At 50.9% G+C, this 14676-nt stretch overlaps 1 protein-coding gene across 1 annotated transcript; it reads left to right on the top strand.

The window, feature by feature from the left end:
* Window positions 1-82: 82 nt before the first annotated feature.
* Window positions 83-6339, top strand: LOC135311273 (E3 ubiquitin-protein ligase RBBP6-like). The gene is made up of 8 exons (XM_064440401.1): window positions 83-127; window positions 1963-2051; window positions 2170-2266; window positions 2757-2896; window positions 3818-3990; window positions 4740-4843; window positions 5291-5467; window positions 6304-6339. The coding sequence occupies exons 1-8, from the start codon at window positions 83-85 to the stop codon at window positions 6337-6339; spliced, it is 861 nt and encodes a 286-aa protein (XP_064296471.1).
* Window positions 6340-14676: the final 8337 nt, after the last annotated feature.

Genomic DNA, 14676 nt, shown 5'->3' with positions numbered 1-14676 from the left:
GACTTTCAGACTACGGTAGAGGTTAACTATTGCTATGTTTGGACTGTACAACTTGAATATGTGTTTAATTTTCTGTGAACAGATGGATGACTCCTCTGCATCTGCTTCTCTGTCCCAGCTTATTCAGGTATATCTATACTCTTACCAAATACTTCAAAAAAAAAAAAAAGTGTTTGCTTCATATTTTTAAATCTTGCACTGTGATCCAGAGCTGTATAACTGTAGTAATGCGAACAATGCTTTACTTTAATTCTTAATAATGTCAAGTATTTATGTTAACCTTAAAATGTGTGTATGCTTTGATCCTCTCCTGTAAAGAGCAGTTGCCACTTTGGGGAGATAGAAGGGGAGAACCTTACCAGCACCAACGTCACGTTGCACTAGTGCTCATCTTCAAGACACAAAGGAGAAGCACTTCAGAGGCTGTTTGCCCTTTTTCATACATTCCGTTAGTTCTGCTTTGGGGAGGAGCGCTATTTTTACAGAAGCATGTCACTGGCTGTAAGGGACGGACATTCCAGGGGGTGTGGAGCAGCCAAATTAGAGGCGTGCCTGGAACACGGACAATTGCAGGGCTGTTTCTGAATTTCTAGTCCTCAGAGCTGCAGATCCATTCTTTGACCGCTGCACAATTTCATCAGCTGTCGTATAGATACAGTGGGCAACACAATCTGATTTCCTTGAACGCAGACTGTGTACGCTGTGATTATGTCCCTAACCGTGTCTAGGAACACACCCATGCCTGTGTGTGGCATGCTGGCGGAGGTGACCTTCTGGAACTCCTGCCACGCCGCGTTTTGCTGTGGAGCTGCTGGCGGTTTTTGCCCGGGAATGTGTAACTTTGGCTGGGAAAGCACTAGTCATTGCGCCTTGTGAGAAGGCGTAGTGCTAGCCAATTCAGTGCCTGGGCTTTAAAGTTACAAAGCTCAGAGAAGGCAGGGCCTAATGCAGAGGAGCTTGTTCTTTCTTCTGAAAAGAAAGGCTGGAGTTCATTCCCAAGATAGAGAAACCTCTCCCCACTAGCCACTTCTTCCCTCTCTCACCACAGACATGAAATTGTGGACACGTGGCAAAAATATCGGAAAAAATACTTCATTTGGAAGGTAGCCACGAGAAGAAACTGGTCTGCATTAGTGCTGTCCCTAAACGTGTCCTTGGTTCTGTAAACTTAGGTGAAGTTTTACTCTAAAATGTGAGAAGCCGTCCAAGAGGTGCACACATTGAAGCTTTTGAGAACATTGAAGTATTTCAGAACAATACAGGAACAACACCTCAGAGCAGCTCAAAACTGTGACTTACTCTACCCTCTTTAGCGCAGACTGGCTCAGCAGGGAGTCAATGTGTTGTAAAAAGTCCTCTGGTTTATTACTGCTATGTACGAAATGCCATATTTGAACTTTCGCCTATCCCTAGAAATGTTTTGTGGGTTTTGGATGTGTCTTGTACATCTCTTGGGTTCAAGCAAATCAGTCAAGTGTCTGTGAAGTTTTCTGTCACGGTTAATGGAAATGATTTCATAGGTGTCGATCTGCATTATGTTACAGTTGAGGAAAAACTGTGTATAGGAAACAACCATTTAATAAAATGCTGAAAGTAGTTGGTTGCTCTTGCGAAGGAATGCACCTAAAAGCAAAGACACGAGTGGCTGATCTGAAGGCTTGGTGCTGGACGGTCCAAAGAATGTACAGTCCCTCCCTTAGACCCTGCTGGTATCTGCACTAGTGTGTAATTAAAATGTTTGAACAAATAGTACTTCAAAAACCAAGAAATCAGCTGGTTTCCTTCATATGAAGATCTAGTTCTGCGTAAGGCTTGTATTACAATTTGCATGGAAAAAGGACACGGCCAGCTGGAGAAACCTGCAGGTTTTGCTTACCGTAGTTAGCTCACTTAACACGAAGAAGTTAGCAGGGGCTCTAAAGTGTTTCTAACGTGTGTGTCGACTAACGGCCTGTTACACAGACTGCCAGTCTGGCTGAAGCCAGCGCTTCCGAAGAAGACAAAATAAAAGCGATGATGATACAGTCTTGCCGTGCATATGATCCAATCAAGTAAGTGTTGATAACGCCAGATCTGTTCCCCAACGATTACGGAGGAATGCTAGAGATGGTTGCTTTAACAAGAGAGACACATGCACCCCTTTTTCTTTTTCTCCCAAAAACCTTCTAGTTACATGAAGAACAGCCTGGGTCTACCTCCGCCATCATATACTTGCTTTCGTTGTGGAAAACCTGGCCACTATATAAAGAACTGCCCAACAAACGGGGTAAGGTTGGGGGTGGACTTCTGGTGTTACTTCGTTTTTGTTTTTTACCTTGGCAGTGAGGTAACAGATACATGAACACGCATATTAAGACGTGTTTCTCTTGGGGTGAAATAGAGAGGTTACATGGCAAAGTTGCAAAGCCCTTCAAAATTCAAGGGACACCTGCAATTATCAAGGCAAAATTTTCTTTTTTCCAGGCCACCACAACAAACATAGCCAGAGATCTTTCTCTGTCAACTTTCATGCATATTTTTCTGTATTTCAATATGACTGGAAATTTATTTTGGGTTTGAACCCTTTCTAAAGACACTTCACAGTTTTTAGTATTTCGTACAAAACCAGGATGTTTCTGCTGGCCCCATCTATTGGATATCTGCCTGGTGTAATGACACAAGCCTCTGGCTGAGCGTCCCTGCCATTTAACAACAGTCACGGAGATGTCGTTTTAAGTGTGGGTCTTGAGATACGCCTGCATTTCTTTTCCTGCCAGGACAAGACTTTTGAGCCTGTTCCCAGAATTAGGAGGAGCACGGGCATTCCAAGGAGTTTCATGGTGGAGGTGAAAGATCCCAACACAAAGGGTGCTATGCTGACCAGCACGGGAAAATATGCCATACCAATTATTAATGCGTAAGTATGGGACTAACGGGACTGACCCAGGAGCGAAGGAGAGGAACCGTGCGTCGATGCCTGGGCGGCAATGCAGCCGAGTGGGCCAGCACCTCTAGTTACGGGGGAGGAAGCACTGGCATTGCATCTTAACCTTAACACCCGTGATACTTTCTAATCCCAAGGCCCTAAAATAGGACGCTCCTCCTGTTCATGCCCCTGGAAGCTGCTTAAACTTGTGGCGTGCTAAGAATCAGTATTTCTGCAAAAGGTTTCCGAGGTGTTTGCAGTGGAGTCGTTCTCTTTGAAAGCACATTTTGCTTCTGTCCGATGCTGCAAAGGCTCCTTGCAAAAGTTAACAAGTTGCTGTGGGAGTGAGGTTTCCTCCCCCTCTGACTTTTATCACCTCCCCTGTGTGAAAGAGGCTGCAGTTTTCCTGTTGCTATAAACTAAGAAAATACTACTGTGTGCTGCCAAGAGCGGCTGCTCTAAAATGCACTCGGTGGCACTTCTGGTGTTCTGCCATGGACCTCCTTTTGTAGAAGCTCTAACATAGACTTCTTCCATTTCCAAAACTTCATTACTCGGAGACTGACTTGATCCTCAGCCTGCCGTTTACTTTTACCCTCTGGCAACAGAGGAGAGGTGGGATTCATTTCACACGATTTCTAGCTGTCAAAAAATTATTTGCCTAGTCTGACCTGATTTCTCCATTGACCCAATGAATGGGAGAGGTCTGCAGCAGGAAAATTGTTCCCCCTCCCTCTTCTCATCCTGTGGATGTAGAAAAGGCGTTTCAACTAGCGGCCTACGTTTTAGAAGGCTAATGTGGAGTGAGAAGAATTCCACCTGTTCTCTTCCCCTGAGAAAAGCCAAAGCTTGGAAAAGTTCTCCTTGACCCACCTTTAACTTTTTGCTCTCTCCTTCCCCACCCCCCTCCAGGGAAGCTTATGCCAGAGGAAAGAAGGAAAAGCCTCCCTTTCTACCAGAAGAGCCGGCCTCCTCCTCCCCCTCCGATGAGCCTATTCCAGATGAGCTCCTGTGTCCCCTTTGTAAAGATATAATGACCGACGCAGCTGTTATTCCCTGCTGTGGAAACAGTTATTGTGACGAATGTAAGTGTGACCCCATGGCTGTTAATTCAAAACATCACCTCTGATCCTCTGAAAGCAGAAACAGGAGATCAGGAAATTACTGTGTCACCGGTTCTATGTAGTACTTAAGCCCAGCCTGAATAGGAAAGGACTCTTCTCCTATAAAGGGCAAAAGAAAGGCCGAAAGCTTTTTCCTCCTTTTTATGTATCTCGTTAAATCCCCTTCGCACGTGGAAGGACGAGTATGAGAAGAGGGCGTAACTGCGCAGGCGATGACGCTATTAGATAGCGAATGCATTTCGTTTGTCCACAGCCCTTTCCCTCCTACAAAATTACAGAGCCAACGCTGGTGACTTCCTGTGGTCTGCAGCAATCGGGTACTTGGGCATTTAATGCACATTCTCCTCCACGGGAGAGTTGGCTGAAACCTTCAGAACTCAAACCTGCTAACGGGTTTTTGAGGTCTCTTTTGTTCACTAGCCCTGAGGTTGGTGACTTCTCACTGTACTAGAGAGTGGAAAAAAGGTGAGCCAAGACATCAAGACACCGCCTACTCCACACCTCCAGATGTTACAGGAGTGAAACATCAGAGCTGTACCGTTATTGGCTGCATACTAGAAAATTATTAGGCTACTGAACTTGAGCTTCATGTTCCCAATTCAAGATCATCTTCACCCATTAATCATATACATGGTTTTCTAACTGATGAGAACCCCAAAAACGTCCTTAGTTTGGCTAAAATCTATTTTGATGCCTCTAATTGCACACAGGTATTAGAACAGCGTTACTGGATTCTGAGGATCATACCTGCCCAACGTGTCATCAGAGCGATGTTTCTCCTGATGCTTTAGCTGCCAACAAGATCCTACGCCAGGTAACGTGATGGCTTTTCCGTGAACTGCTTGTAAGAGAAGTCTATTCCTGAAAAGCTGAAAGGGAAGAAAACATGAATCGACGGCTCCTGATGCAGGGCTAAATTGGACAAGGCTACATTTATTTACTCCTCCAGTGCATGATCCCTTGTTACAGAAGCTTACAACTCCTTAGAGACAGTCTGGCAAATTCAGGTCACAGTTTTAACATGATTGCCTCCCTTTCAAATTCGGTGTTGACACTGAAGTGCTTTAAATACAGACACCCTGAGTTACCAGTCATTAATGCCGGCGCTTAATGCGATGTGTTCCTACCCCTGCCTGCTGATTTATTTTACGATTGATAGCATTTACAGGAATAGGCGAGTGATGTTCCTCTGTGGAGCCTTTTGTTTGTGTGTCTCCTGAAGTTTCCTATCCCCTTTTTGTCCGTGTTTTTCTGCCTCTAGGCTGTGAACAACTTCGAAAATGGAACTGGCTACCCTCGGCAGCAGCAGCCGCAGCAGCCGCCACCGCCACCACCTCCACCACCACTCCTGACTGTCGGGCCTCCCGCCGTGCTGGTGACGGCCGCTAACCTTTCTAAACCTTCCTCTCAGCCAATCGGCGGGTTGTTGGAGGAGAAGGTTAGTTTGATTTCAGCATAGGCACTGATCCTTGTCTTTTAGCAGAGCTTCGTTTCCAACTCTTTCCAACCGTTTTTTGCCAAGGGCCGTCAGGTTCCGCTACTAAGACAAGCAGCACTGCCGAGTCGTCTGGGCCCCCAAGGACAATCAATACCCACAACGGGTAAGTAACGCTAACTTTAGAATTCCTTTAAAAGTCTTATCTTCAGATAAACTGAATGGGATTTTTTTCTTTTTCCCTCCCCACTGCAACAGGTCATCCAGTGAGAGCCACTACAATTCGCTCAGCAGGTGGCGGATCAGGCTGCGAACTGTAAGTGTCCCACAGAAATTCAATGCATTACTACCGGTAACTGTACTACTACTCCTGGTTAAAGGAGGCTGTAACACGTAACTCCTGCAACAGCTGATTTGCAATGAATAAGTACGCACAGGTAGTTGTGGGGAACACTAGCGGTAATTAATTTTGAAATGGCTTACTTTGAATTGCCTTTAACAAAGGGATCTGTGCTTGCACTAAGATTATTTAAAATAAAACATCAGCACAGGACTGAAAAGGGGACTGCCAAAAACCAACACTTTCTGGGGAAACCGTAATCACATACGAAAATTAAATATAATTATAGGATCAAGTGGAAAGCCAGGCTAGAAGCTTGGAAGCAGAAACTTTACATGCTAACAAGTTCTTCAATTTGCAGTAGCATCATTACATAAACACATGGAGAGAGGATAAAAAAAAAAACAAACCAAACCAAACAAAGCAAACCAAATTTGAGAGGAAAAAAGTTGGGGATGTGACTCTTTTTTCTTTCTTTTTCTGTGTGGTTTTTTTTCAGGTCCAAGTCTCCCTGCAGTGCTTCATCTTACTGTAGAAGTTCGTATACCTACACCAAGTCAAGATCCAGTTCTTCCCCCACTCACTCCTACTCTCGATCATTCAGTCGTTCCCAGTCTCGTTCCTCCCCGCGATCGCCGCCGTATCCAAGAAGAGGCAAAGGGAAGAGTTGTAACTATCGCTCCAGGTCAAGGTCACGCGGCTCTCACCATTCAAGGCTAAGGTCACCCCCGCACAGAAGATACCATTCACGGTCAAGGTCTCCGGTGTTTAGGGGCCAGTCTCCAACTAAACGGACTCTACCTCAAGGGGAAGGAGAAAGGGTGTGTTTTAACAGGTCCAGAGAGGTTCCACCATATGATAGGAAAGCTTACGAGGGCAGATCCCGTGACTGGAGGGATCCATTTGGAAAGGAAAGATACAGAGAACGGCGAGGGAACACTAGGCACCGGAGTGAGAAGTTTTACAAGGGCTATGCTGTTGGCTGTCAACCTCCACCTCCACAAAACAGAGAGGACTTTTCTCCAGGTAGGTTCGGTCCACCTGGCACCAGACGAGAGAATTTGCCATGTGCTCAGGGACATAGGCAGGATTATCCTGCTGGGCAGAGGCACAGAAACCATCATACAGCTGGAAATTACCCTGAAAAACCATGTGGAAGGGAGAGCCGTGGCATCAAAGATCCTGAAACATCAAAAAAGAAAGAGGTGGAAAAACCACTGGGAGACAAGAAAGGCAATAAAGATAAAAAGCACCGGAATGAAGGATTTCCAAATGCTGAGTTGTTGGAAGGTGCGAGAAAACCAAGAGAGGCAGCTGCAGCAGAAGGTGTTACAGCGGAGTCTGTCTTCAGGCTCCCAAGCAGAGACGATGCCACCCCTGTGAGAAATGAGCCTATGGAAACAGAGTCTAGTGCTTTCAGACTGGGGTCTGAAAAGGAGGAAGAAGAGAAGGATAAGCCAAAAGCAAAGACTGACAAGGCCAAGCGGAAAGTAGAAGTGGCTCTTCCTCCTAAGACGGACAATACAGTAAAACCAGCTGAAGGTTCCAACGAGAAGGTGGACACGGGTCGTGACAAATCTCCTCGACTGGAACCTCCTGCGAAAAAGGCAAAGGAGGACTAGCCAAAGTCAGGCAGTGTTAAAACACCTTCCTCTTGAAAGGATGAGGGTGTTTTGATGCTGTCCTGCAGCGAGTAGTTGCTAGTTGGGAGGATAGAAGGGGAGTGCCTTATCAGCCAAGTTAGAGCCATTTCTGGAATACGGGCAATTGCATGGCTATTGTTCTCTTTGTTTACTCGCACCTGTATAAACACAAATCGCATGTTCATCAATAAAGTTAACACTCTTTTAGCCTCGCGTGTTCCCTGGCATGTCTGTGTTACATTTCTAACTAGCGTCTCACCATAAGCTCACATGGTGTCTCAAAACTGATTAGGAAAAAAGAAAAATAATACTCCTGGAGTAGGAGGGGAGACTCAGTGTTAGTTAGAACTAATTAAAGTCAGTGAAAGACAAAGCACAGCCATTCCCTTCTTGTTTGCTCTGACTGTACCTGCTTTGGGTTGTGGGTAGGCATAGGCAGGGTGGAAGCCTTGCATCTCTCTTGACGAGTCCTCTCTCTCTCCTTCTCCCCGTGAAAGCAGAATGCACATTAACTATGCACACTAACAGGCGTATAAAGAAAAGCTAGGGCCCTGGGGCCATTGCCACTGCCTAATTCTCTTACTATCCCGTTATTTACCGATTTATGTTCTGGAATTACTAAATTTGGTACTAGAGCAAACCTTACACAACTCATACTCTTTGCGGGGGAAAAGATACACTCACCTTCCTGTTGTGACACTAATGGGTATAGCTTTCCCTCTGCCAGCTGGAAGCGTGCTGACTTCCCACAGTGCTTTACTGGCTCAGGACTCGACAGCTGCAAAGTATTAGATGAGACCTGGTTTTACATGAACAGAGGAGAAAACAGTTCAGTGGCACACAGGAAAGACAGAAAGGAAGGGAGAAAAAGAAGGGGGAAACGGAGGAGTTAGTTAAATCCGTTACCTTTAGATCTCTCTGGCAGAAGGCCCTACTCCAGAGAGGCAATCCCATCCAAGAAACACTTTGCAGGCATTTAGAAGTCAGCAGGATACAAGCAAATACAGAATTTCTTTCTCAGATTAGGCTCATGGGTTCTCTTCTATGTTTGCACTGTGCACAGCTGACGTTCTGTCGCGCCGCGTGTTTTATGTGTGCTTGGTGTGACTAAGTGAACAAGACACAGCTGTTGCTCACAGACAGGAACTGTGGTGGTCAAGGTTAAACAAAATTCTCCCAGAGAGCCAGGGCAATATTGCCCATTTGGTTAGAGATGGAAGAGGGCCATTCGTCCTCACAGGCGCTGCTTGTTTCACTTGCCTGAGGGAGAAAAATGAAGTAAGACCTTACGTCTGGAGATCAAATCTCACCTTCTAAATAGATGTTGGTGTGCCAGCACCAGCACTGAGTGAGGAACTACCACCGCACTTTAGGGAATTGCTTTTGCAGCCAGACTTTTCTGAGCTGCTTCCAAGTGCAGCCTTCAGAGTTCACCAATGCAAGAATTAATCGTTATTTCTCACAGTTGATATTTTTTGCTATGGCATGACATGGTAGTATTTGACACCGAAGCCTTGAAAAGCCCTAAGATTAGGTACAAGACCACCAGTGTTTCCGTGGCACCTGCCTCATCACAAAAGTCATCCTTATGACCATGACCTTTCAGAGGCAAAAATTGCCAGCTCAGCCTTTCCCTTTCTACTTAATCGCTTTCTTTTCAACTAGGTCACCTGAACAGCTTACTTTTCAATTGTCAAGAAGATTCATTACAAAAAATCCCCAAATCCAGAACATCCATTTTACTGCAAGCTACTTAAAACACGGTGAGTGATACTTGAATATAGAATCACGGAACTGTTAAGGTTGGAAAAAACCTCTAGGATCATCAAGTCCAACCGTCAACCCAACACTACCAAGTCTCCTAAACCATGCCCTGAAGTGCCACGCCTTACACGTCTTTTAAATACCTCCAGGGATGGTGACTCCCCCACCTCTCTGGGCAGCCTGTGCCAATGCCTGAGCACTCTTGCAGTAAAGACATTTTCCCTCATATACAATCTAAACCTCCCCTGATGCAGCCTGAAGCCAAGTATTTGCTTTCATCCCATCGCTTCTTCCCTGGGAGCAGAGACCAACCCCCCCCTCACTCCAGCCCCTCTCAGGCAGTTGCAGAGAGCGAGAAGGGCTCCCCTCAGCCCCCTCTTCCCCAGGCTAAACCCACCAGCTCCCTCAGACGTTCCCCAGCGCACTTGTGCTCCAGACACTGCCCCAGCTCCGTGGCCCTTCTCTGGACACGCTCCAGCCCCTCAAGGTCCTGCTTGTCCCGAGGGGCCCAAAACTGAACATAACATTCAGTGCCCCACCAGTGCCAAGCACAGGGGCCCCATCCCTGCCCGGCTCCTGCTGGCCACACCAGTGCTGACACAAGCCCGGGGGCTGGTGGCCTCCTTGGCCACCCGGGCACTGCTGGCTCATGCCCAGCCGGCTCTCAGCCAGCACCCCCAGGGCCTTCTCCGCCGGGCACTTCCCCGCCCCTCTGCCCCAGGCCTGGGGCGCTGCCTGGGGTTGGGGTGACCCAAGGGCAGGACCCGGCACTGGGCCTTGTTAAACCTCACACAATTGGCCTCAGCCCATCGATCCAGCCTGTCCAGGTCCCTCTGCAGAGCCTTCCTGCCCTTGAGCAGACCTACACCCCCACCCAACTTGCTGTCGCCTGCAAACTTACTGAGGGTGCACTCGAGCCCCTCAGCCGCATCACCGACAAAGCCACTAAACAGGAGGGGCCCCAAAACTGAGCCCTGGCAACCCTCATCGTGACCGGCCGCCAACTGGGTTTAGCTCCGGTCACCACCACTCTCTGGGCTCGGCCGACAGCCACTTTTTTACCCAGGAAAACGCTGCTCCCTTCCAAGCACAGCCACGGTGATTACGCTGTGAGCCCGCACGTGCGCACCCAGAGCTCGCCCAACTCCACTTCTGCGCCCAAGATGCGGCTAGAAACGACCCCCCTCCCTTCTCCCACCCGCACCCGCAGCCGCCCCGTTTCTGATGCAGCCCACGACGCGCCCCACGCACGGGCGGAGGCGTCTCTCCTTCCCCGCCGCAGGCACGGGCGGAATCCCGGCTGCTGCATGCGCTGCCCCGGCTGGGAGAGGGCTCCCGGGGGACAGCGACCGCCTCGGGAGCGGCTCTTCCCCGCTGCCGAGGGCAGGGTCACCCGCGGCGCGGTGCCGCGTTCCCAGCCCCGCTCCGCAGGCGGCTCCGGCGGTCTCCGCCCGCCCCGCTGCCGCTCTCCGAGAGGGGGGGGCTCGCGGCCCTGAGCCCTCACCCCATCCCCCGCCGCCGCCGCCCCCCGTCCCGCCGCCCCAGCGCGGAGCACATGTGCGCGGCCGCGCAGCCCTACCTGCCGGCTGCCCGCCGCTCCTCTCCGCCGCCGCCCCGCCGCCCCCCGCCGCCAGCCCCGGGCCCCAGGCGGAGCCCCAGGCCGCCCGCACGCCTCCGGCACGGCACGAGCGGCAGCAGCAGCGGGAGCCGCCGCCGCGGCGCGGAGCGGCCCCGATGGCCCCGCCGGGCCGGGCCGGGCCGGGCCGGGCCCCTCCGCGGCGCTCCTGCGGCTGCTCGGCGCGGGGCGGCCCCCATGGCCCCGCCGGGCCCGGCCGCCCGCCCCGGCCCGCCCCGCCGCCGCCGCCCGCTCCGCTCCGCGCCCGGCCCCGGGGCTGCGCGGGGGGGCTGGGGCAGGGGGGCAGGGCTCCGCCGGGAGGGGGAAGGGGGCGGCTGGTGCCGCTCAGGGGGGGCCGCGGCCCCCGCCAAGTGCCGGGGTGAAGCAGGCGCCCTCTCCCATCCCCAGGAGAGCAAAGCTGCCTCAGAACCCCCCGGCCGCGCTCCCACGGCGGCTCCGGGGGGCATCGAGCGCCGCGAAAGACACCCGGGCGGTTCCTTTTCCTGGCCCTGGAAGCGCGTGTTCTGCAAGGAGGCGGCGGGAGCGGGCTGAAGGGCTCCGTGGGGCGGGGGCAGCCCAGGAGCTGCAGGCAAAGCTCTGCCTCAGCCTCAGGACTCACAGGGCTCATGGGCAGCACCCCCTGCCCCGGCAGGGCTGCCACAGCGTACCCCGAGGCAAAGCCGCCAGCCTGCAGCCTGCTTCGAGTACCCAGCTGTCCTGGGTAGAGACTGGGGGTCCTCACAGCCCCTGGGGGCGTTGGCATGGCCAAAACCACTCTCTCCCGTCACTGCCTCTCCAAAGCCCTGCCTGGCAGGGAGGCTGCTAACCTCTCTCTCTCTGAAAGTGCAGCCTGGTGATAGTCTTAAAATAAGGTAAATGCAGGCTGCTGCCAGCAAAGTTGGCCGCAGGCGTGAATGCTTTGAGCAGACCCTTCTGCCTCTCTATGGGGAGATGGGGACAGGACAGGCTGTGAAATGCCTGTCCGAAGGCCCTTGGGGCCGAGGCCCCTCGCGACTCCCACTGGGGGACATTGCTGGAGGAGAGCATGCCAGGAGACGGGCTGTGGTGGCACGAGCCGCTTCCCTTCCCCCCTGCAGTCTCTCCTGCGTGCTGGTACAAGCCACTCGCCTGCACATCTGAGCTGTCGTATTTAGCAAAGCAGGCAGCCAAGCACAGGAGCGACTCTTAGCTGATGCGGTGCTGGGCTGAGTGAGGGTCTTGCAAAAATGATAGTGGGGACTGGAACCCCCATACATCCCCCTCAGTGCATCCGCACACAACTTGCTCCCTTAGCAGGCAGAAAGCGACTCCTGACTCAATACTGAGCTGGAGCAAAGCGATGAAGCAGGAAAAGCTTCAGTGGGAGTTTTCATACTCGGGGCAAGTTTGATCAGAGATGTGGTCACGTGAGCCTCTGAGTAGGATCCGTTTAGGAGCACACAATAAATATTGCCAACTGTTTCCTGCAGCACCAGGCCTTGTTAGCTGACTTGTGAGCCAGGCTGAGCGTTGCAGCGCCGCAGTGCTGTAACGAGCTGCTCCTCCTGCCCAAGGGACCGTTACGAGCTCACCTGAGGCTGAAGTGAAACATGGGTTCAGAGATCAGTGCCAGGGTGCCTGGGCAGCAGCCCAAGCTGCCACCCCTTTGCACCCAAGGGTTAAGTGGCATCGGTGGGTGCAGACGCTGGGGTACATTTTCCAGAGCTCATGTCGCTATCCATTTATACCAACAAGGTGCACACAGGTCTGTGAATCCAGGCAGGTTTATTGCGTTTCAAGCTGGGAATAAAACTCCTCAACTCCGGGAGTATTAAAGAGCTGGCATTGCTTTATTCGGCTATGCCTCTTTGTGAGTTGTGGATCTGCTTTGTCAAATGGGTCACAAGACAGAAAAAAAACCCCTTTTCACAAAAAGCCAGCCCAGCTTCACTCAGCAGGGCAGCCTTTTGCCTGCGTACACTGGGGCAGTTCCCTCTCGCGCAGGGCAAAACACTTGCGAACGCAGCATCCCTGCCACACAGAGCCGTTGCCAGTAATTACTGAGTCTGCAAAGTGTTGCTGTTCCTGCTTCTACAGACGTGTGGAGGGAGCAGAAGTGGAGAAGGGTGGCCCTAACTTTGGAGGCAGTGGTTCCTGTGGGAGTGCCCAGGCGCTGGGGTCAGCCGCTGGGCAGACTGGGTGATACGGGGTGCTCAGCACAGGAGGAGGAACGCTGGGAGGAGGTGCTCGTAAAGCCCAGCAAGGCAGCCTGTGAATACAGGGGAAGCCTTTGCTGCCTGGCTCCCGCACCCTTCAGTGGCAGCTGCAGAGCAGAGGTGTGATAAGCCCGGCTTTGTGCTCTGTCCTTGGTGTCCTCCGACATGCTCTGAGAAGATCCTCGTGAGTCAGACTCCACATCGGCCTTAATGATCGGATCCATGGCCTTTAGCCAGAACAAGTTTAGCTGTTTTCCAAAGGTGTTCGTCCCCTTTGTTGCAGGCTGCAAAGCTTAACCACTTTCCCTTTACATGACCACACTGTTAACCTTGACCTTGGTTGTACTTCTTCCTAATTTATGGAGCCACCCAGTCCTGTGAAAATATCATTTTCCAAGAAAGCAATGAAGTCAGTACTTTGGTATTTTAAAAAACAAGCAGCACGTTTTGTCCTGATACCTGACAGCAGCTTCAAAAGAAGCTACGGCCGCCTCTGGAGCAACATAGCTAAGTTTGCAATACTTGGAATCCTTGACGAATAAGGTAGTCTGCCTGCTTTCTAAAACTACAAATGGCGTTTTAGAGGGTTCTTCTATTTGCTGACTTACCGTGTCAGTTTTGGCAGCCCAGATGGGACGCTGCTTCTGAGTCTCGACGGATCCGTGGGATCGCAGGACCTCCAGCCGGAACCGAGGGATTCTCGGGGAGAACCTCCGAGCCCTGGACTGAAGAGCTCGAAGCAAGACCCCGGGCCAGTTTTAAGGCACTCTTCCAACTTGGTTTGGTTTGGTTGCCTGCCCATAAGACGCAGCAAAAGCTATGCAGGTTTGGCTGTAAAGGTACCTACGGTGTTAGAGTCCCCAGTTTGGTAATCCCAAAGAAAAGTTTGGATAACCCCCAGGTTTGGAACGTGGTGCGAGTCCCCAGAGTTTAAGGTGTGGGTCAGGGTCCCACTGAAAGGGGTTGGAGTCCCCGTTTTGGTTAATAGTCTTGACCGGTCCCTGAATTTTGGTTTGGTTATCAGAAGTACAGATTTGGTGTTGCATGTTTGGATCAGAGAGTTGTTTTGCATAATAATATTCTATTAATACACTATATCCTCTATTATTCTGGTGGGCTGCACCTTGAATATTGTGTTCAGTTTTGGGCCCCTCAGGACAAGAGGGACATCGAGGTGCTGGAGCGTGTCCAGAGAAGGCAACAAAGCTGGTGAAGGGTCTAGAGAGCAAGTCTTATGAGGAGAGGCTGAGGGAACTGAGGTTGTTTAGCCTGGAGGAGAGGAGGCTGAGGGCAGACCTTATCGCTCTCTGCAACTACCTGAAAGGAGGTTGTAGCGAGGTGGGGGTTGGTCTCTTCTCCCAGGTCACTAGCAACAGAACGAGAGGAAATGGCTTCAAGCTGCATCAGGGGAGGTTTGGGTTGGATATTAGGAAAAATTTCTCTACCGAAGGAGTGCTCAGGCATTGGCACAGGCTGCCCAGAGAGGTGGGGGAGTCACCATCCCTGGAGGTATTTAAAAGACGTGTAGGCGTGGCACTTCAGGGCACGGTTTAGGAGACTTGGTAGTGTTGGGTTGACGGTTGGACTTGATGATCCTAGAGGTCTTTTCCAACCTGAATGATTCTATGATTCTATATAAATAATACTTTAATTGA

The sequence above is a fragment of the Phalacrocorax carbo genome, unplaced genomic scaffold (genome assembly GCF_963921805.1).
Source record: "Phalacrocorax carbo unplaced genomic scaffold, bPhaCar2.1 SCAFFOLD_36, whole genome shotgun sequence".
Taxonomy (NCBI): domain Eukaryota; kingdom Metazoa; phylum Chordata; class Aves; order Suliformes; family Phalacrocoracidae; genus Phalacrocorax; species Phalacrocorax carbo.
The sequence above is the reverse complement of the archived record's forward strand: the minus strand, read 5'-3'. Positions and strand labels throughout refer to the sequence as shown.

Bases quoted from the DNA above. Each gene is read 5' to 3' on its own strand.
- LOC135311273 (XM_064440401.1), top strand. From the start codon at position 83: ATGGATGACTCCTCTGCATCTGCTTCTCTGTCCCAGCTTATTCAG. The intron at 2,897-3,817 runs GTAAGTATGGGA...ACCCCCCTCCAG, and splicing joins GCCATACCAATTATTAATGC to GGAAGCTTATGCCAGAGGAA. The intron at 3,991-4,739 runs GTAAGTGTGACC...AATTGCACACAG, and splicing joins AAACAGTTATTGTGACGAAT to GTATTAGAACAGCGTTACTG.